General features: G+C 38.7%; 1 protein-coding gene across 3 annotated transcripts in view; it reads right to left on the bottom strand.

The window, feature by feature from the left end:
* The window catches only part of LIN28B (lin-28 homolog B), a gene marked incomplete at both ends in the record, with an annotated part of 84,842 nt that overhangs the window by 21,852 nt on the left and 39,097 nt on the right, over positions 1 to 23,893 (bottom strand). For all 3 annotated transcript variants that reach the window (XM_084202504.1, XM_084202506.1, XM_084202505.1), the window contains one exon: positions 15,718 to 15,902. In XM_084202504.1, the coding sequence (XP_084058630.1) occupies positions 15,718 to 15,902 (185 nt within the window). The remainder of the gene's footprint in view (positions 1 to 15,717; positions 15,903 to 23,893) is intronic.

Below are 23,893 nucleotides of genomic sequence, written 5' to 3'. Positions count from 1 at the left end.
TTTTACGAACTGATTTGGCCTTTACACACTGATTGGAATGAACCCTTTCAGAGGTCACAGCTGGCTACTTCAAGGAAAAAGGATTTTTAAACTGACAAACTTGAACTATCATTTAATAAAGAAGTGCTTTTTTTTTAGAAACAGATTTGTTTTAATTAATTAATAATAATAACAGTAATAATAATAAGCATAAACCTGTCTCTTTGGAATCTTTTCTTTGACTAAATGCTTGAAGAAAACATTTCCAAGCTAAATGAAAATGGATTTATATGCCCCACACAAACTGTAGTACTCTACAATGCAACAAAATATGCAAGCTTAAGCAAATTTACCACCTGCTACCATAGCAAGGGAACATGGTGGAATCCTGCTCACAACACAGCATCTCATTATTGCAGCTGGGATGTTTCACGACGGTGATCAGTGTGCATACAGTGGCACAATTAATTTCCAGCATGAACACCACCTTCATATAGTTTTTCACCTACAGTCTCAACCAGAATCTGTAATTCAAGAATTTTTTGCAGGTTTTTGGAAACTCTCAACTGACCTTCTCACACAGGCAACACTGTAGATGATAAAAGGGCATGTGACGTTTTTACTTCTGTTGTTACCTGGCCTAATGAGGGCAAGCTGACACAGCTACATTATTATAGCTTCAGTTTGGCTGATACCTTAAAACTTATGTCGTCTTTCTTCTGGCACCCACTTTCTTCAAACTGAGGCAACCTTTCATAAATCTTTTGTATATACCATATATGTGCGTACAACACGCGTATACAACAGATTTAATAATTATTTTTTCCTCTTGACAATTAATGTCAATTTTCTGCAAAATGCATCTCAACTTTACACTGGTTTAAACACTTATTCTGACAAATTCAGAAGCTTTCAGATTCGACTAAATCGTATTTTATCCAAGAATTAAGCAAGAAATGTGTGTCATGAAGAAAATTTATATATAACATCTTAGATTTATTACTATATACTTCCAAAATTTTATGGATAGCTATCACCTAAAGTATCTCTCATATTCATGTTCTCCTGACAATTGGAAACAACTTCAACCACTACTTAGAAACAAAACCAACATGCTTTTTTTGCTGGCTTCTCATTTAAATCAGCAGCCAGAAACAGATGAGGAACACAAACCTCAATAGTCCCTTAAAAAAAAGGCCACCAATAATCCAGTTTTCTGAAATCCTCTGAACTCAACTTTCTACAAAAAGTGTTTTCTGATGAGTTCTTCCTTTGAAAAGGAGGGGGGCAGTGCAGGCTAAACCCTAGAAAGCAAAGCAGAAGTAATAATCTCTTTATGGCCGTTCATGGTAAGGAAGTGACTCAGCTGAGGAAAATTACAGAGTCCATTTGGAGACACTGATTCCAAGAGCACTGGGGTGTGCAGCCAGGAATCTGGCACAGCTGCACTGCCAGAATGAAACCTTCACAAACACATAAGCCTGAAAAATACTATTTGTAGTAATTCTAAACAGTTTTCTCTATCTCTACAGCATTTTTTTTGTTGTGAAAAGAAGATGTAAGGGAACTGAGGATATATCTTCAAGCTATTTCTCGAAAGGCCAAGCAAAAACAAAGCAGGGTTTCATCACAAGTAAGTCAAATTAATTTCTAAGTCATTCAAAAATTGCATTATAATTTTCTTGAGTTTTGAATTACCCTTCCACAAACTCTGCAAGCATTCTATTCGGCTCTGTAAGCTATTGCACACAAAACCTGGAGGCAGCTCTTAGCACGTTTAGAGCTAATGCCACAATTACTAAGGGATGAAAAACCTCCAGCACCTTAAGAGTGTGTACTAGAGTAGTTTTCAATCTGCAGATCTCTTTATCTACAGGTATCTACAGATTACTTTAAAGAGTGGGCAAAAGATATTAAGAAAAGCAGGCTTGTGGACAGGGTGCTTGAATCATCAAACATCATGAAACAAGAAGCTACACACACCCAGCAAAAATCCTGGGGAGCAGGACTTCTAGATCAAAAAATGTGTGTGCATCACTGCTTGCTAATAATTCAAATAGCCAAGAATCACAATTACTATTGTAATAAAAAACTACAGTGATTTTGAGTATTATATGGACTAAGAAGGATTGCATTGAAGAGTTTACTGGTAAACATGCAGAACAGAAGGAAGGTATAGAAATGGCTCAGGCAAACAAGAAAGTTATCTTAAGTCATGCCAGGTACACTATCTTTGTAGTTAACATTTTTTCTTTACTAATTAACAAATCTTCTGTTCCTTGACAAGGATTCATGAGTTCTCACAAGTGGGTAACCAAAGCCATTCTGTAAAACAGAACTGGCTCTCCAACCATGGATTATTTAACCACAGAGAGTGCTGGCAAGCAAGAATCCCAAAATGGCTGATCAGAAGCTACCCCATTTTATCCCAAGAATTCAAACAGGGAAGAAGGTCTCCAAGATGCAATAACCTTCAGAGTTGGTTCTGCCCCTTCAAATGCTCTCTGATTCCCAGTGCCTGTGGCACTCCTAGGGATGCCGGCCACAGCCAGCTGTGGCAGCAGCAGTGAGGATGCAGGACACATCCAGGACGGGCAGTGCCTCCAGGATGGCAGAGCACAGCCAGCCCTGCAGCTGGCAGAGCTTCTCCAGCGACCCAGTGAAATGGCAGGAAAGAAACAAAGTCCCTGTGCCCCTGGGAGCCGTCCACAGCACCTCCTCCTGCTTTCCCTTCTTTTCCCTCCATGAAAGAACCAGAAATTATGGTGATAATTTTGTTCAATTTCCCCTCAGGTGCAAATCAGTGCTAAAAGCTGCAAAAAGAAGGTTTTGACAGTTAGAGGAAGAGTTGGTAAAGTTATAAGCTTGCAAAGCTTATAACTATCCTTCACTATTCAAAGACCAAGAAAACGTGGAGGTTACACTGAGGTTTACAGATGGCTGTCTTCTTGAGTTAAACTGTATTATAGCACTTTAATTTAATTAGCAGCCATACCTATAGGAGAAGTGCCATAATCCATATGCTGTTAGTCAGAGCCTGAGCTGAGAGGTACCTGGAACTTTTGTTTTCTTTCCTGCTAGATGGGTTTGCATGCTAAAACACTACTCTGGCTTTTGCCTATGATACTGAAACCACTTTCATTTGCACTTTAAGCAACCAAGAAGAAAATGTGATTGCTTACACAAATCCTTAAACCTGCATAATTGTTCAGATGTGGGAAGGTGTCTTGTTCTAGATAATAACATTTTTGAAATCAATGCACAGATGAAAGATGAAGTTGTCACTCTTCTAAAAACACACACTAATGAATTTTGAACTATGTCAGACAAGAACAAAGAGACAATGGTGTCTTTTCTTGTAAGTCAATTTATAATCTATAAAAGAACATGTCTTGGTCACAAATTTGTATGGGAAAGGAATTCACACTTCAAAAACTGAAACAAGGAGAGATGCTTACAAATGAGTCTGAAAATTTTGGAGTCAGAAAATTTTAATTTGGGAATAATTTTTCCCTTGTACTGAGAGCACCTGCATTCTCCAACGACAGCAAGGGGTCTTCAGCAGACTACAAGCCAAGTTTTGGGTTCCACAACATTTACTATTGCTGTTTGTAAGTCCTACAGCTAATTAAATGCACACAGACTGTATGAGCAGATCCTGAATTATTATCTAAAAATGTTGCACAAAAACATTTAGAATACAAAATACGTAGTGCATTTATACTGAAGAGGTATTATGTTTCTCCAATAAAAAAAAAAATCTTCAGTGTTAATGTTCTCAAATAATATAAATTGCTTGCGTCAACAAACACAGTACAATTAGCTTGTTACCCTTAAACTGAGTTTAAAATAAGCAAATTGTTTGATGACTTTGATGTTTTCCACCCAAAATGTGCTGGCTAATTTTTCCATTCCAGTTCCCATTCCAATCTTTTAACTGCCTTAATCTCCTGCCCTCAGATGTTGACCTCCTAAGAACAGAGGTCATAGGTTAGCACAGACAGACCTCAAAAGATCTGGACTATCAATTCATGCCTGAAAGATTTCTCTTCCACAAAAGAACTACTAAAAAAGCAAATTCCAAAATCCAGCTCCACAGGCTGCATAAAATGTATACTTGTTGATAAATTGCATTCATAAATATTCTAAAAAGATTGGATCTAAACAGTCTGAATTAATTTCTGTAGGATACAAAAGTAAACCAAAGGCATAGACGTGGAATAATGACAGAACTTCAAAGATAAAAAAGGAAAGCTCTAGACAGGGGAGAATTAAGAGTCGGCATCTTTAACCACAGATATGTGTGTTTTAAATGTTTCTAATCTCTACATTTGAAAGTACCATTTTTCCACACCAGGCGTTTTTAAACACAATTTGTTTTCTTGTAAGGGTGAAAGTATGAGATTAGCTGACTGGGTAAATGAAACAGCACCAGTTAATACAAATTTTAGTGATTATTAGTGAGACTGCTACCTCATTTTCTTGCAATAGTCAACCACACAACAGATTCCTTGCTGCTTGTTTGGTCAATGAGCGAACAGCTCTCATTGAAAAAAATGCCAGATGTTTCTTTTCTGTGTATAAGAGAAATGTATAAAATTGTAAAGGAGGAAGATAATTTCAGGAGGCTCCAGAGAGGTAGAAATACAGAGATAATAAGAAAGAACCATTTGATAAAATTATTTCTGGGATCCAAGGAAAATCTGTATGTTACACAATGAACATAAAGACAAAAATTCTAGAATTTCTCACTAGTGAAGCGAGTAATGATATTCCCACACTTAATAACATAAAATCACATTGAATTATTTACTGAGTAAATTAAATGAGGATTTTTTTTTTTACTTAGAAAACTAAAGTGCTTACACATTTAAGTAATTATTAAAAGAAGGTGTAGGCACATATTTCTAACAATTATTATTTGACTGGCTAACCATTACTCTTCAAAAAATATATCAAAACATAAGAACTTGAAAGAATTTCCTCTGATATACCGGAAAGGAGAGATTTTTTGATTTACTTACTAGGAAGAACTGATTTATAAAAACTAGGGAGAAAGAAGGTAAATACAATGAAACCTTAAAAAAGGTAAATTAATAGGCTTACATCTGAGCTACATACAACTTCTAATCCTATTGCAACTATTGATGGCTCCTTCTCATTGATGGAAGCAGTAACACTGCAGAATTCTGTATTACGACTCGTCTCAGGCAGACACACACTGACACACTCACTATGGTTTTGTTTTACAGTATTAGTTTAGCATAACAAAAAGGCAAAATATACTAATTTTAAACACTAGCAAATCAGAAATTGAACTCGAAACACTGAACTATTTCAGCTTTTTATAACGGTGAGAATATATTCATTTATCATTAAAAGAAATCAAAGCACTCTGGTTAAACTTTGATGCAAAGGCTGTTGCAATATTAATTGAGCAGTCTGTTGTTAGCTGTTGTTTGCAGAGCTGTCTAAAGTAAATTAAATGTTGTACTTTCAGCTATTCATTGTAAAAGCTCTAGTGCCAGGAGACTCAACATCATAAGATTATAAATTAATGGAGATCAAAGAAAAGAAATTGTTTCACTCACTCCCATATTTCATAGTGAACTTTCAAAACTCTTTCTTCCTTAACCATTCCACTGTTACTGAGCAAACCCAGCTCCCTCTTCCCAATCAATAATGCCATGCTTGGCTCACTATTCCTCCAGCTTAGCCACAGCACCTCTGCTCTCTTGTGCAGTGTTCCACTTCCTCCCTGAAACTCTCTTCATCCTCATCCTACACTGCAAACAAAAACTAGTCCAAATCCCCAAACTAGTGAGAGGAGTATGCAGGCTAATTTCTAAAAATCCTATTATCTACCCATTCAGTATTCAAAAGAGATGGAAATAATTTACACTGCAGTAACAGGCTGTGAACCCACATGTGAGTTCTCCTATACTGCCTTTTCTTATTTGCTGCATGAAATACAAATTATTGTATCCTCCTTCCTTAGCCTACTGAATTCCATGCTTGAACTCGCCCCTTAATTCAGCTAAATCATGAACACAAAAACTACTGATTTTGGGGCTCTCACTAAGATCTCTTCATGCACTACAAACATTAATTACTTTGCAATGTCTCTACAAAATTGTGTGGTTTATTTGGTCTCAGAGAAATGCACAGGATTCTGGAGCACAAGAAAAAAAAGCCAAAAGTATTTTCCAGAGGAACATTATTCTAAGTGCCCAATTTGAAATACCAGTGCCCTTGGAGCACTTATTGTTTTATAGCACCTGATTCATTTAAGGCAAAGCTCAAACTGAACAACTGCGAGGGCTGCATTTGGTGGTTCTGCAAAACAAAGTCCAGATGTGTTACATTTGTCACCTGGTAAACAAGGAACACACAACAAGTAGAATACTGCAGAAAGTCCCATTTCAGTCAACCCTCCCAGATCCACTGGAATCACCATAGCTGTTGCAAGGCTGCAGAGCAGGAGCTCACGTTCCACCTGTGCTTCAGCCCTTGACTTGCAGCATTTTTTCAAAAGGCAGGAAAATTCAGTTGAATCCCTGACTGTGCGTGTAGGGAGATTCAGTTTTTCTGTAGTCCCTGAAGAGCAGCAGAACTACCAGCACTGAGGCAACCATTTGGAGCCTGGAAAAGATCTGGGCCTCTCACACTGACACTCTTTTCAGTGGTCTGTTCTCCCTTCCCTTTCTCATCCACCTTCTTCCTCACCTTCCCTGTGTTTGTTTTCCCATTCCTGCTTCTTCCTAATCTTCACCCTACCTTTTATCCTTGAAATATCTTCCTATTACCCTGCCTGAGGGACTGTGGATACCACAGGAGCATTTCTATTTGAGCTCCACTGTCTCTTCACTGAGCAGCTTGTCAGAACCAGAAGAAGCAACTGCAAAGTCCCACTCAGTCCTGCTACTTCTGGATGGAGGATGCAACGTTGCTGTGCAGGGGTGGCCTCAACTGGTATGTTTTTCCTGAAATAAGAGTCTCTTTCTTTGTGTAAATATGCCCTTACAGACTCATGACTTCTTTCAGGACACAGCCTGTGTGTCACTACCTGCTTGACAAATGCTCCAGGTGCACTTTGGGGGGTGGGGGATGCACAGTGGGAAGAGCAGCATCGTGCCTGCACCACCACTATGGAGATGACTACCTCTGTGACACATTCCTCTTATATAATGAGCTGCTGAGCTTCTTGGCAAAATAAGATATTGAAGTAAATTCACATTTTAAATTATTCATATTTAAGTAGGTTTGATCTTTAAGTGTCAAGGACAGAAACATGAAGCCACAGCTAATAAAAGATACAGCTGTAGTGATTTGGAATTACATTACCACACAGTCTTTATTAAATTGAAGTTAAAGGGCTCCAGAACTTTTATTCCTTCTAAAGAGTGTCAGATTTATCCACAGTGGTAAATCAGAGGCAATGTTTCAGGGATATCTGATTTAGCAGATATGCTATAATTAATTTTTCTCCAGCTTTCAAGTTTTTGGTATCTTTTTCAACAGGCCAAACTATATGACAATAATTTTCATCATCTAGAATCACTATTATAATCTGTCCTCAGTGTTGTGTATTTATTATGCTTTATTATTATGTTTTGAGTATGTTTGCTAGGTGATGCTGGAGTGCAACATATATATTAAAAAAAAAAAACAAGGAAATGCAATAGTTTTCCTAAAATAGAAGATTTGGGGTTTAATTGTTTAATTATGCTGAATATTTCTGTCATAAAATACAGCACAGGCAGTCTGCACCTTTGAAAAGGCAGCTTATCCTGTGAGCAGGTCAGTTCCCAGTTCACTGACAGCTAGAGCATCACACTTGAGTGTGATTCAATCACTAGAGATGGAATTGATACAATACCAAGTTTGAGTAACTCTGCTTTCCTAACCTAGTTCTCCTAGTCCATTTAACTTTAATTCAAATGTCCTCCATGGCATGCCACCATGTGTCATTCAGCTCTTTCAGGAGCTGAAAGCAGCACAGTCTGTAGTCAGGATCAGTATCAACTTAAAACAGAATTTTCACAATTGCGAAAATATCTTCAAATAATGCTCTGTTCCCTGCTATTTTCAAAGCACAAGATTAAGTGTTTACTGATTTGGCCCCTGAAAATGTATGCATTTTTTTGTTTATTTTTGTCTACTTGAAAATAGTATAGTAGTAAGAAATTAACACTGAAAAACAAATTTGAATTAAAGAAGAAGATGCCAGTTATATCAGGAAGATTTTTTAGAAACAGAATGATTTTTAGAAAATTTACTGAGATACTTTTAACATATACTCTACTGGATTTATGCATAATGTCTGTTAATTAAAGTTCTCAATTCTTTTTGCTTCTAAACTCCTGCTGGTATGTGTAATCGTTAGTACAGGTAAGAATGCAGGGGGATCATTAGGTGCATAGTGCAGGCAAAGGCCTGAATGTACACTGAGAGTTTACTGTAAGTGAGACAGAGCTCACCCCTTGATGAAAGAGAGTGGAATAGTCAGAAAACATGAAGCCTAGAGAAGACAGCTGATTAAAGAAAAATATTCTGCATTCCAAAAACAGTGTATGTACTTAAGAAACCCATCTGCTGTGCAGGGACAGCTTTACTCTACATGAGGCTGCATAGAAATGACACCTTCCTACTCACTTCATCTGTTCCTGGTATGTTTTCAGAATTGAATCTACTTACTTTAGCATCAAATTTGGATTTCTTATTATAAACACTGTGAAAAATTTGGGGCCTCTCTCTTCTTACTGTACATGCATACAAACAGATACCAAAAAACTTTTTCCAGGCTCTACTCTGTTCTAAGCTTGCAGTGATGAAAATCACACTTGGATATGTTGCTTAGCAGTATCATGGCTACCAGGTTCCAGGCTCTTCCCTTGGCACAGATATTTGCATTGACTTGAAGCACATGAAAAGCCCCACCAGAAGACACATGATGGAAAGGCAGCACATATTTTTGCATATTTTGATGACTTGTAGTCTTAAGTGGAAAGCCCAATTCCTGCTTGCATCCAAGTGTGCAGGCTGAAACACTGCATGGTCATGCAAGTTCACCAGCAATGGAGGATCTGAAAAGAGATCTTACTTTAAGTGGCCTTGTGATGAATTTGGTAGTTAAATTGTCTGAAACCAGAAAATGGCCTTTCAAATGAATGAGAAATTGCTTGCATAAGCATCCAGTGCATTACAGTGTGCCAGGGTACCCCAAAATATCCAATCAAATTAAGCTTTGTAGCCTGCATCTAATTATGGGCAGTTGGCTTTGCAAATCTAACCATGATTTAAAACTTTGAATGGGATTTCTTCCATGTCTTCTGAAAAACAAAACCTTATATTCAAATATTATACATGCTGTTATTCACAACTGTAATAATTTCTACACTTTGCTCCAACATGCAAGCACTGATCTTTCAGCTCTGCATCCTGGCTCCTGACTGCTTGAGCTACAGAATTTTGGAAGAGAAATCCAGTATCTTTTGAAAAAGGCAGCTCCCAGTGCTGTATGTTAGATCTGGGGGTAGAAGCTTGCCTGTCTTCCAAGAGGTGAGGTTTTCCTGCTTCTGCTCTCACTCTGGAACACTTTCCCATAGTTCTACACCAGGCATTTCAGGAAGATGGGTTTAGTTACACCTCGTGCCAGAGAAGAAATCATGACACATAGTGTGTGGTCCATAGGTATTGGGAGCTATACACACCAGGCAGTTCCTCCTTTCTCCCTTAAGCCACTTTCTTTTAATTTCTTTTCATGCCAAAAATACTTGTTCTTGAAGATCTGACTCTGTTCTTAGACTGGACAGACCAAGTCCTGGAAGCACACTGTGTGTTTGCTATGCAGGAGGGCTGTGACTGCTGAGCTCCCTATAAACACAGATGGATGATGTAGATTTTAACAAGGGCTTTCTAATGAATATATGCAGTAACACTTTTCAGAGGCTTCTGACTTAAGACTTGGATGGGTCTGCACAAAGACGAGCAAAGACTAATTAACCTCCTGCCCTAGAGATCCATCTCCAAGCCAGCCTTCAAGCCTCCAATCCACATCACCAAGTGGTACCTATTTTTAAAAGTTACCTACTTTTCAACCCTCTGGTTAACCAAAAAGACCCTCTGGTGTTCTGGTTTTATCTCACTCCTGGAAAACCCAAAATGTTGCTAAAACCTCCAAAGTGTTGCTAACCTGAGGAAAACAAACAAGCATGAGAAACTTTGTCCCTAATGTTTATAGCCCTGTGAAGATAAAACCCTCTTAAAGTACCTGGAGTATTGATTGCAAAGCTCTCAAGGTGGTTTTTTGCATCATTTTCCTTTTTTTTAAAATTCAGCATTCTGCAGCTCCTGGTACAAGCAGTTCATGACAGTTTAGTGGCTTATTATGGCATAGTCAGCAAATATCAATCCTAAAATTATGTAAGGAAGAGTAAGTCAAAGAGTGGTTTATCCCCATTCTAGCCCATTGTCTAGACATACAAATTGTTAACTCTATAAAACTCTGCACAAAAAATACCAAGCTTTGCTTGAGAATCCAGAGAAACTGTCATCCAGCAAATTCAGGTACTTAACACTTCATCTAATTGTCTTTTGCAGATTAGTTGTCAATACTGAGAGAGATAGAATGTTGTATCTCCCTATTTTTTACAGTCTCTCCTTAAATATGTGCCTGTGTTGGAAAGATGTTTACAGGCCAGAGGGACCTCATTTCATAGGGCAGTTTTCACATAAGAGAACAAAATGATGGCTGTCTTTCCATTCTTGGTTTAAAAGATTGTCTCAGACACCACTGGAAAGAGCAACTAAACACCCAACAAAATCATGATGATGCAGGGAAAGAGCAAACAGTCAAGAAAATGCCCTATGCTTGTAAAATGGAAAAAGCAAGAATGAAAATTGGAATTAAGAGATTCTTGCCACCTAATACCAGGTGCAAGGGAGACAGAGAGGAGGGGTTCATGTTCTACCTGCTGAAACACCACCTCGAGTAAGGTCCTTATGCAAGGTTGTATTTCTAAGGAACTGGTGCAAACCATGCAATTTTTGCATTACTTTTGTGTTGGTTTCCTCTTTAGAAAATGGCAGAACTGTGAGCACAATCTACATGGAAGAGGCGTAGGAAAATTTCACCGTTTGACAGTAACACGCTGACACCACCGTGTGCCAAAGGTGACGACTCCCTGAACTTGTTGTCCATTTCCCTGGCTGGATGACTCAGTTTGCCCGTTCCCCACTTCACCCCAGTGCTCAGGACCTGCCCAAAGCGGGTCCCTAGGGCTGGCCAAGTGGACGTATCTCCTTTGTCAGAGCTGTGCATGGTGACAACCAGCCTGGCCTTGCTTACTCTCAGGAGAAGGGACCGACAGGCTTTCCCCACCCATCTGCTGAGCACAGGTTTTATGTGCTTCTCCCATGTTGGTACTAGCTCAGGGCCCTCCTCCCCAGCCCACACCACTCCCATTATTTGTATCTCCTTCACAAAAATCTGCTCGGTTCAAGCCGTGGGAGGCTTTTCTATGAAAGTTAGATTATACACTTGAGTGTGAGTCAATCAGTAGAGATGGAATTGATATAATATCAAGTTTGAAGTAACTTAGTATCATGTAACTTTGCTGTCCTAAACTAGCTCTCCTAATCCATTTAATTCAAATGTCCTCCATGGCATGCCACCATGTGTCATCCCTTCCTGCATCACACCAGCTCAGTGGCTGTTTGTGCAGATCACGAGCTTTTAAAGAAGACCTTTAAGATTTTCTTAATATAGTCTGACTTCAGATCATCCACAACATGTCTTCAGATATTAAAACCATTTTCCGTCTGACTCAGACCCAAACTAGTTTTAAGTGACAGTTCACCCGGGGAGAATTATATTATTTAATTACAACCCCTCCTCCCCTAAGTGGCTGTATTTCCACCCCGTGGGTGGTTTAGAACTATGTTCTTCTTCATTTGAAAATTGTGGGTTTGGTCACATTCAGGAGATACTGGTGAACACCATTTATAACATCTTAACACAAAACCACTTCTTTCCTAATTGTTCCTCCTTCATATTTATCTGTATTGGAATAAAGGTTTTCAAAGTGCTGTATCCATGCTGCAGTTCTCATTTCTGTTTAGCCAGCTGGGCTACAAATACACGGCTGTTTCACCTGTCATATCCCAGGGTGTAATTCAGCATTACCATTTATCCAGTAGCAATGGTTCTTTGAGCTCCATCATTTTAAGCAGCTCCCAAATCCCTTCCTCACCACTCACTTGCAGGGCTGCACTACAAACCAAGCCAGCGAAATGTTTTGTGTCAATGTCCAATTTCCCAATATAGTACTTATTTATTACATGTTTAAATCTAAACTACTTATTGACACAGGTCACCTGTGTTAGAAAGTTTCCCTGCCACAAGTGTGATGTTAGCAGAAGGTATCAGAGGACTGAAATTACATAAATTAGAACTGGGAGATGGAGTTATACTCTTAATTATTTCTTCCTTGTTCCCTTCTTCTTGATTTATTTTATTGCTTCCATTTTGGTGTAAAGATTTCAAAACCAAAAAGTGAAGGAAAAAAAGAAAGCTGTCAGCCTCCCCATCTTCCCCAAAACACTCCACACGAAGCAAGTGCCAAGCTAAGCAAATGCAGCATAACAGACACTGCAGAAAAAGTATCCAAGTTTGAGCTCCTAGCAGGAATATTTACAGATACCGGGTAATACCTCTAGGTCCCAAAGATAAGTCTAGCTTCTAGTCCTGTGAGCATCATGCACCTGCATTAATATTGTCCCAAAGGTCTGTGGGTCAAATTTTTTAAATGTACACTGCGCTAAAGAATATTCTCCCATCTATATAAATAATTACAACCCATAAAACAGTCCCTTACTTGGTCTCATTTTAGGTGACATAGAAACACTAGGAGTGCTTGTTCAAAAAAAAAAAAAAAAAAAGAAAGAAAGAAAATAGAAAGTAGTGTAATTTTTTCCTTTTTCCTCTCAACTTTACTCTGGTGGGTTAGGTTTGTAGATGTGTCTACAAATTACTAAGTACTTGATTAAGTGTAATTTCAGAGTACTTTATCTTTTCTGCATCAGATCCCCATGGTCATTCCTAGAGAGCAGCATAGCACATGCTAGCTCACAGCCAAAGCTGAGCAAAGCACACTGTGTATGGAAGGTGTTAAGAGCTCCTACAAAGCAAGCTGCAGCTGGTTACAGTGCAACTCCTCACAAATATTATCACAGCAAGGTCCCCACAGCAACAATACTGCAAATTACAGGGACCCTCAGTCTACCATGGAAGCCTCACAAAATCCACCAACGTCGGTAGCCTTGTTGCCAGGACTTTTTTTTCCTCCCTGTCTGTACCTATTGCTGCTTTTCTGTTTTTTCTCCCCCCACCTTTGCTACCTCTAACTCCTCTCAGTAATTAGAGTAACAGAATCCATTCAAATGGGATCCAGACAAAAAGATGCACTGAGGCTGGGCCCTCACACTCTTACATTGGTAGCATAAAACAAGATGAACACAAGGAGTTGGAATTAGCTTTCATAAATGGAGGCAGTTCTCAGTACAAGAGCAATCTTCAAGAAACCTTTCACTAGACATGTTGGAGGTGCACCTTTTTTATTGTCTAGGCATTCAAAATTAATCTTCCTTCAAGCAAAGACACCGCTTTTCACTGAGCGATAATGTCAATGCTACTTCAAACATTTCAAGTTTCAGCCTTTTTTGGTGTCTTATGACTTAAGTGTAAGAATTCTGAGACAGAAGTGGGTAGATGTTTTTGCCCACATTTTCACATTCAAATTAATTCAAATTAATTTTAAATTTTCCCGTTTTTTAAAGGCAAGTGAACATTAGAGAGTACACTGTCTCATAGATCAGCCCCCCACACTGTTTTTCAGGGTATATCTGTTCAACTCTTCCTATGCTTCAGCTATTAAAAAACATGATTGAAAGCAGAATTAATCTCATTTCATTTTAGAGATCTGTAAGGGAAGCATCTACAGGATTGGAGCTAGGATCCCTTTGTAGTCCCTAAAGAGGAACAGCAGTAAAGTAAGATTCAACCCCAACATTTTACGTGCTTCCCTAGGATGAGATGAATTCCATTTGGAAAGTACTGCTTCCCCCTGCATCTACTACACTGTATACTACAGATTGTTCAAATCCCTGCCTCTCTCAATATGTAGTCTTCCCTGACTGCCTACAACCAGCCCATTTAAATTTCGAGGTTTTTGAAGCAAGGACTGACTTCCTTCATATACATGTGCAACAAATAGGTAAACAGGATCACACCAGCATGACTGTGGCCTTTATTTGCTGCCAAAGTATGAAACATCAAGAACAGTGGAAATGCTAGTACCCTAAACAGACTAGCAATTAGAATTCATGGAAAAAACCCAATGATTTAAATAAGAATAATACTGAAAGCCTATTACAAAATAAAATTAAAAAAAAAAACCCACCAAAAAAACAGCCATTGCATGCAACATGACTCTATAAGGCCAGATATGGAAAGCAATCAAAAAGAAAGCTTTGTCCAGCTTACAAAGTCTCTCCTTGTTATGGTTATGGACTCTGATCTGTTACAGCAGCAATAAATTTTGTTTATGGCTTTTAGCTTTTACAAAGGAGGTGAAAGAGGGACAAATATCATGTTGTGTCCACTCCTTAACTTAAAAAAATTTAAAAATTTGGGGGGGGGGACAAAAAAAAAAAAGAGCCTTTTAACAGAGGTGAGGACAAGTGGAGTTCATCCGTAGCCAGTAAAGGTTCCTGATCCCAGATTTCTCAAACCTGGGCTACATAGCCTTTCCAGGTGACCCTGTCTTTCCTAAGATACTCTTTGCTTCAGAATGTGCAAAGGAAGAGAGCCATCACCTCTCAGTGGTGGCCATACATTAAATACTGCAGGCAGAACCTGGCTGTTTGGATGTTCTTACTAGAATCCTCACAGAGTATGTATTCCCCTTGGCATCAGTCATTCCTGGTCAGGGCAGGGCAACAGCATGAGGAAAAAAGGGGGAATTCATTTAAACAAACAAATAAACAAATAAGCTTTCGAGCAGGAAGGCTGTCCTTGGTGAACTAGGTACAGATGGCTTTGTAGTGGAGAAGATTCAGAATTTCTTGAAGCCATCAGAAGTAGAAAATGAAGGGTAACAGTGCAGTGCAAGTCAGACTGCTGCACATGTGTACAGAGAAGTGCAGCAATCAAAATTAACCTGAAATTTGTAAAGCATTATTACAACAGCCCCTCAGACCACCAGGAATTAAAACCTTTGAAACACCTTATACTCTGTTAACTAAGTAAAAATATAATTAACCAAATTATATACATCTCAACCCTTACTGCAGCACCCACATTTTTTTCTATATAAAACTGATGCAGTTTAATGATAGGTTTGATAGTCTCTTTAGCATGCACAATTCTCACCTAAACATGACATTATTTCACCTGTATTCAAACTGACCTCTCTCCAGACTAATAGCAAATATCTTAAAAATAATATATTCCTCTGCAGGCTCCCTCTAATTTAATAAAACCTTCTCATGTAAAACTCATTAGTGGGTGATTGATGTAATTGTATAGATACAGCTTTAATAAAATTACTAAGCTACATGTAAAAGCCAAATATGCATAGGAGGGTTTCCTTTCACAAACAAACAAATGCTGAAAACATAATTTCAAGAAAAACTTGAGAAGGAAAAGAAGGGGGAATAGCAAAGTAAGGTAATTACCTATCTCCCTTTGGTTTTCTTTTTTGTACTGTCTTCCCTTTGGGTCGTCTTTCACTTCCTAAACAGGGGCTCCCACCAGGGCCTGTTACCCGTATTGATTCAAGGCCTTTGGAAGATTTCTTAAAAGTAAATTCCACAGGTTCTCCTTCTTTTAGGCTTCTAAATCCTTCCATGTAAAGCTTGCTCTGTAAATAGGAAAAACACTCTTGGTTACCATTGCCTTAAAAACAATATTTACATTTATAATCAACAGGACAAATTACCCCATCTACCATCCTACAACACATACAAGTAGAGTACCAGTTTCCTCTGCATGAGCTGTAGCAGATGACACTACAAATTATAGACCTGAATACACTGAAAACCCCATTCAACACTAAACAAGTAAAAAGAGCCTATTTTCAGTATCAGCAAAACTGAAATAACATTTTCCTTTTCTGTGATGAATCCTATACATGAAGCAGAAAAATGCTGTATTCTTAAAACCCTTAAAAACTCTTTAACAGGTCTCAGGAAGTGAAAAGGTCTGGAATGAGAGCAAATGTTCGCTTCAGAGCAAATTAATTTATGATCAAAGTTTTAATAATTTGCATTCTTTGCATCTGAGACATGGGTCTGCTGCTCTGAAAATGAATCAAAGATACAGCAAGCATGAGAGGCACAAGGAAGCCACTCTGAACAAAGTCTGCTGACATGGGCAATTCGAATATCCCTAGTGAGCTGCTGAATTTCTGTTGACTACACCAAAAATCTTATCTACCTAGCATGATTTATGTGTGGGTTTATATTTTCATTCACAGAAAAGGAAATTTTTATCATCAGGCATGTGAAATAAATACTGATAAATATTTTAATAATACACTGCAGTAGAAAAATCTCGGACAAGCTGAAGTCAATAGGAGCTTACCACTGATCCTGATACAATGACAATTTTCATCATGATTCCAAACAAATTAAGTACAATAGTAAGTAAGCATTCCAGGACAAATCTGATTAATCAAACTCTTAAATAAAATGATAATCAAGTTAAATGACAGGGAGGCTTTTGGGGGTGGTGGAGATAAAGTGGTTGCAGTACACTTTTATTTTAGAAATTACACAGTACGTGAATGAAATCAGTTGGACTCACAGAGAATACTACAAACTACCTCAATTTACACACATTTAGAAGCCTTTCAGGAGATTTATAACACATATTTTCTTCCTTTGCTCATTAATTCCTCAAAGGAAAGAGAAAAAAGTGTACTCTGACTGATTCTTAATCCATTCTCTAACATTCACTTGGCTGAACCATGGAGTCAAGAAGGAAATTTTCACCGCAGGTGCCATCCAAAGTCAGTTACATGACAAAAAAAGCCAAGTGACACACAACTTGCATCTGTTACTTGACAAGTGCAACAAGGAACACAAATCAGACGGCAGTCCCTGACATGGGCTCCCTGTAACCAGCACCAAGACCCTGTTTCAGCAGAGCACAAGAACTGACACCTACACAGTTCACAGCTTCCACACAACGAGGGAGCTGGTTTCTTCACAAGGATGCGCAGAGAACAGGACCAAGAGCAAGAGCACTTCCCTCTGAGCTGCCACAGAGCAAACTAGCTCCAGACATAAGGAGAAACTGCCCACTATAAAAAGAATTAAACACAGAAGCCCAAAGTACCAGCTCCCTTTGCTGGAAAGAGTTAAGACTCGTCTTACCAGGGCACTGAATAACCCAATCCAAGGCCCTGCTTTCAGCAAGATGTTCAACCAAACCAGATGAAATCAAGAGGAGCCTTCCAACCTAAGCTTTCCTGTGATTCTGACATGTTAACCCAGTGCTAGTGAGACTGGAGAACAGGATTACAGTTCCTGGTTCTGCAGCAGAGCTACCTTGGGGCACCTGTGCCACTTAATTCTCCCTGTTTTTCTGAAGAGAGGTGCCACTGCAAAGTCTATTTTTCACAGCACTAATAGGCTAAAAGAGAAATCATAAAATAATTTGGAATATTTATTTTAATGAAATCATGTGAAAGCACGTATGTCTCAGCTTTCTGAAACTTTCTCAGTGCACAAAGTACAAGACACTACTGCTGCTGGTCTGAGTGGCTCAGGTGCTTATAATTTTTCCAGTAGCCAAAAGTAACCAAGAACACAGCTTAAGTCATTAGGAAAAAGGATGGTTATGGTTATCCAGTTGTGCAGTTCTAGTAGACTTGGCTCTCAAACACCACACCAATGTAACAGTGTGAAATACGAGACAAATTGCTGATTTTACAGGCTAGAGGTTGAGCACTATTTAAAAGGCAGGGCTTTAAAATGGAAGGGCTGTGGGACACATGAAAGAAGAAAAATATAATATCTGTTCCCTGAATCATTACCTTGGCTTTTTGAAATGTTAAAATTTAAGACATGAAAAAATAAATATGCAAATGTTCTTACAAATGCAACTGGAGGACAGTAATTGTACACAAACCAAGGGCAGCATGATTTCAAGCAAGCTCTCCACTTTGAAATGCCTGTATAGCAATAAAGGGGATCTTTGCCACAACGAAGAAACATTCAAGTTCAGAATGTGCCAAAAGAAGACACCACCACTCCTCAACTGAGACAACAGACACCGCCTGTGGTGTGAGCCCACCTCTAGGTGTGTCCACAACTCTTCAGTCTTCAGTGGCCAGCAGGGAAATCTTGGTGAAAGGAAAGAACAGAACAATGTGCATTCTGTCCTAAAACAAGCACACAGTTGAATGTTCCAAAACCAGACAATCAGAACAACACAGATGGGTGCTAATCACAAGGGAACCTCGGAGGCACAAGCCCTTATTTTCCTGCAATACTGAACACAGCATGGATGCTTGTCTACTTGTTTAATTACAACTTAATGAAGATACAGTTAAGTCTCAGTAAGAGTTATGCATTTTTTTCCCTGAGTTTCACCATTATTAAAAAATGCCAAAAGGTTAACACCTGATACACATAACATTGTCTTCCACTTTACCTCAAAATAAATACTTGCTTAAAATGTAACTTAAAGCAGGGCACTATTAGTATTCTAGAATGTATTTCTTTTTCTCATTTCACTATTAGTGACAGAACTTGATTTCTAAACAAAGCACTCTATTTACAAGAGATTTTTAAACATTTAAAAGCCTAAGTAAAGCAACAATCATGCTTTCATGAATCACATGTTATGCAGGTGTACATCTTTTTCATGTGGTTTTTTTTGAGGACTTTTAACAACAAAAAATGTTGAAAAAGCCCCACTTCAAATGACTTGCACAGTTCTCTCCTTGAATAGATCTCAACAGCTTTTCAATGTTAGAGATGGATTTGGTGCTGTCTGACTTACTGTGCAAATGTATAGCTCATGGTGAGATTCTCTGGGGGTGCAGTAACAAACAATTCAAAGCCATTGTGAAAAAATGCCATTTGGAAACCAGCAAAACAATCTAAAACCTGAATCCCTCTTAACTTGTCTAAAGAGCTGGACAAAAAATGTCTGTAAAGTTGATAATTTAATGTTGAGAGACCTAGCTCAGTATTTTCCTCACATTACTTAAACAAATAAAACTGACACAATTAAAAGCAGCCAGAGTTTCAAGTCAGTGAACCATTTCTAGAGCCCTGAATGGGATGCATGGGCACACCGCCAACAAAGAGAAAAACTTAAAAGCAACATGCTTTTCCTCGTTTCTCTCTTTCAGCTGTCAGAGACTTTACTGTTATTTTTACCAGCAGTCAATACAGTGGTTTCAGACTGGAGCTTTTTTTTTCTCTCTTTTTAAATTTGACAGGACCATTTATGGTGATTTGTTGGGGGGGTTTTTGTGTTTGTTTTTTTTTTTTTAAATAGATATCGTAATGTAAAATCTCACACCTCTCTTACAAGCAACGCCTTGGTCCAAAATGCTGGCAATCTTGTAGCAGTATTGGTAACAACAAATAGGAATAGAAAATCCCATGATCACAAGTTCGTGGAAAGCATTTCCTACTACAAAACAAAAATTAAAACTTAACAAGTAAAAACAGTATTAGTAAAATGGTCCCCGAAGAAATGCACCAGTTCCTGGGCAGTGTCAGGGAGTGCTTACAGCTTTCACCAGGCTCTACAAAAGAAAGGAAGTTTGGAATTAAGGATCATTACAGGGGCCCTGATTGCCTCAGATATGTGTGCATTACTTTTAATAAGTGTGGGGAGTAAGTGCCTCATCACAACTCTGCCATTTATAGTCAGGGCTGGGAACAACTGCTTTTGCAGACATTAAATCCTTCAGAGGGATGAGGGGGAAAAGTTATTTGGTGGCATTCTGCTTACCTCGTTTATTTTCTGTATCTCTCATTTCTGACCCTTTTTATCTAGTGATTGATTGATTGCTCAGTACAATGACCAGACGCCACCAGTATGCTGAGTTTCCCAAAGTAAGAAAACTGTTTTTCCTCCAAAATTATCTACAATTAAATCCAGACATGAAGGAAAGCATATTCTAAAGCCCAACTACAATAAAGATTGTAAGAAAATCTCTCCGAAACAACCTCGTACAGCTCCATCAAGAGCCGTCAACCTTTGAGTAAAGCAAGGGACACAGTGAGAGGACCCAGAAATAAAACAATTTACACTGGATGCTTACTTGTGCCCTTCCTTGCATTAGAACAAAACCCATGCAGAATAGTATCAGTGCCATGATACAAGTCCTGCTACGAGGACTTTTGCTATTGACCCAAAGTTCATTCTAGGAGGTTTGTGAAGACCATGTATTTTTGCAGGCAGAATGCTAAAGCCAACAAAAAATTCACTACCCTGAACAACAAGGGCAATGTGCAGCTCTGCTGCACTAACACAGGATTTGAAGACTGGGAACTTGCAGAACACCTCAACACTGCTCCTGCTGACCCTCAAGGGCTTGTTCCTGCTCCTAAAGGCTTATCTTGCACCAAATCTGGCACTTCTTTTGGCCCTCCCCATAAGCCAATTTAACTCACTAATCTGACAGGAAACAAACTCAGTTTAAAAAGAAGGGGGGAGGATAAGAGGAAGAGGAAACAGAGATAGATTTTTGTTTTTCCAGTGAGCTAAATCTATTCACGGAGAAGTTCAACGAGCTCTGGGGCATACACAGTGGAAACAGCAACTTTTTGAGATGAGAAATGCGCTCCTTAATATTTTATGTAAGAAAGCAAACTCTACAGCATCACATAGTTCTTTATTTAAGCTTAACATAACACAAAGTAACTTTCAAAAAGCTACAAAACACTATTTGTCAACGATCTGCACTTTAGCTCTAAGACAAGGAAGAGCCACGTACACTACATGTATAAAATATTTATGAGAAAGGGTGAGCTACTGCAAGTAACTTTACAGTAGGGAAAGAGCTGGTATGTAGGCAGTAACCACATGCAGCTGGTACACTGCAATTTCACACCTTTATTTACTTGGAATTTGTTTCTGTCTTGAATTTCCACCATGACCGTAGTCATGTTCATAACCTTGTTTCCATTCATCATCCTGTCGCTGTCCCCACACTGGTATTTTTCTTACTGAGAAGTGTGCAAAGGTATTTATTTAACTTTTGAACAAAAGGCTCTGTCTAATTCAAAACCACCCTCCCTACACCACAGAAGGATTTCTTCTTTCTCAATTTATGTATCTAAGAAACTTCTATTACTGCTTTAACTTTTAAGAAGTTTAAATGAATTCTAACTCCACTTAATACTTACAGTTCTTGTTTCATCACTTCCAAGAAGTGATTTCTTTTGATAATCTATTCCTTTTTTGCATTACCTTTTCTCAACCCAATATCCCTCCCAAGAAAAGGGTCTCTGCTAGAATGATTAGGTAATTTGCCACAATTCTCCTTTTCCTTTACTTGTGATTCCAGTTGAACCTTTTCTCTGTTTAAGTCTCCAGAACTTCAGCTCACCTATGTTTACTAAACAGTTGTCTTAAATTTAACACATGTATCTTAAAAAAATTACAACTTTCTGTCATCTCATTTATCTCACTTAATTTACACCAAGCAAACATAGTTCGTGTTTTACCTTCATTTTTTAAACATTAATGTTTTCTGTAGAGTCAGCAATTCCTTTCAAGTCCAAAATAACACAACTTCTATTCCTAATTACTCTTTTGGTAAGAAAGCTATTGATGGTTATGTATAGAAAAAACACATTATGACATCATAGTATTAGACATGTTGTCCATATATAAATCTAAGCTAGACATCTACAACAAGTCTCTCATAATTCCTTCACAAAGTGGTTTTGGCCAAATAGATTCTACTGTGTCCATGCTACTCTTTGTTTCCAAGGTGCCAACTTCACTAACAACACCGTGCCAACTTTCTGCATAATTTTAAGTATTTGTGTTCAGGCCATGAATGCAATTTGGCCATGCCCTCGTTGTCTCTGGTTACACATCCAGCAGCAGCAGCTCTGATTTTGTATACTAATAAAAAGAGCCTGGATACTAAACATAATTTTTGCTTTTCCTCCTCAACCTAACCCTCTTTTCCTGCTATAGTAAGCGTATTTTTTGTTAGTGTAGCACCTACACAACTAGTGTTCTGCTAGTAATTTTCACCCTTTTCGCCTTTTCATAGACCATTTATGTTACTGCATATGCAATTCTCATTTACCAATTTTCACTGTTCTGTGTTTTAATACAAGGCTTGAAAATCAAACCAGTCTCTTGTCTCATTTCTTATTTTCTCATCAGTCACACTAGGCACAAGAGAGAATTGACTCACTTCAATCAGTTTCAAAAGGGAAGTTCCTCTTTTCCCACCAAAGCCTCACGTTGACTCAGGAAGAAAACCGTTTAGCTCTCCTTGGTTTCTGCTTTGTTTCTGCTCTCTGAATCAGTTCTATGCAGTCAAAATACCCACCAGCACACCTCAAAGGAAGCCTTGTGAATGTGCAGCCACGGCAGGTAAGGCTGTCCTGTGCAGCACCTAGCCAACACTTACATTGCTTCAGTGATCTCCTGAAGCCACACTATTAATCTCAGATAGTTTAATCTCAACACTGTTAATACCAGACCCTGAGAATTTCCCCCACTGAGAAGCATCTTCTTCTCTTGATGGTCTCCAATGGTCAGACACCTCCAAGCTCCCTCCCCACAAGCGTTCCCTTGCTACCAGCTGACTGTACTGCCTTTAGGAGCCCCACAGACACCCCAGGATGGGGCCCTTTCCTTCCTTCACTCACCACTGAGCTATTCCACCCTCAGGCAAGTGCAGTCACCCCATGCAACTGAAACCACCTTTTTCTCTGTCCCAAATACTCATATGCTGTAATGCAGTTTTGCAGAAACCCAAAGGCTCTTTTCTACAAAGATTAGGAGCAAACAAACACGACCTCTTATGCAATCAATAAACAGGGCAGATTATCCTCTTTCTATTTTCATTAGGATGAGGTTCTTTCTTCCCCACCCCCCAATTTTTATTCTTCCAGAATATGAGGCCCTGATGTCCAGCTGACCAGACTCTCCAAGGCATCCTGATATTCAATCCATTTTAGTGATGCTTCCAAGTGGAAAACTTCCCAAGAGGGAAGAACACCATCATCAGGCTCTTTGGTGTACCTCTTCCCCTGACAATGTGCAATAAACTGAAAAATTCATGAGCTGCATACTTTTGTAGTGTCCACCTAGGCATAGTTTTTTTCAAACCTTCTCTCTGTTAAAAAACACTAACTTCCAAGGCAGAAGACAAAACAAGCCGCTCCTGCAGCTCATCTATTACCTGAAGACAGGAGGTATCATACAGAATCCTAGACCTTTTCTCTTCTGGGAGGAAGAAAAAAAAGGAAAGAAGAAAAAACAGAGTGGACCACCATGAAATCCAGACATACCACCAAGTCCACTCCTCTAATTTCTTCCAGGATGGATACAAATACAGCAAAACCTGCAAGATGGATTTGGCTAAGAGGTCTCCTGTCAGGTATCTCTCCTATAAACTTAACAGTGAGGACAGAACATAGCATGGCTATACTTGACTCATTTTTAAAACCATGCTGAATATACTGAAACACAGTTCTCTTCTAGCAGAGTTAAAAGTTAGCCAGCTTCAGCATACATCATTCCACAGAGGTGGAAATCAAAAGCACAGGAAGGCGCAATGTAGAAGCTACAGTCTGCTGCATTTTTCAAGTAGTGAAAATGTACTCTGGTAGAAAGCAGCGAGTCAAGGTAGAG

The sequence above is a fragment of the Fringilla coelebs genome, assembly GCF_963513975.1.
Source record: "Fringilla coelebs genome assembly, chromosome: 3".
Classification (NCBI taxonomy): domain Eukaryota; kingdom Metazoa; phylum Chordata; class Aves; order Passeriformes; family Fringillidae; genus Fringilla; species Fringilla coelebs.
Note: the sequence above shows the minus strand (reverse complement) of the source record. Positions and strands in the feature narration are given on the sequence as shown.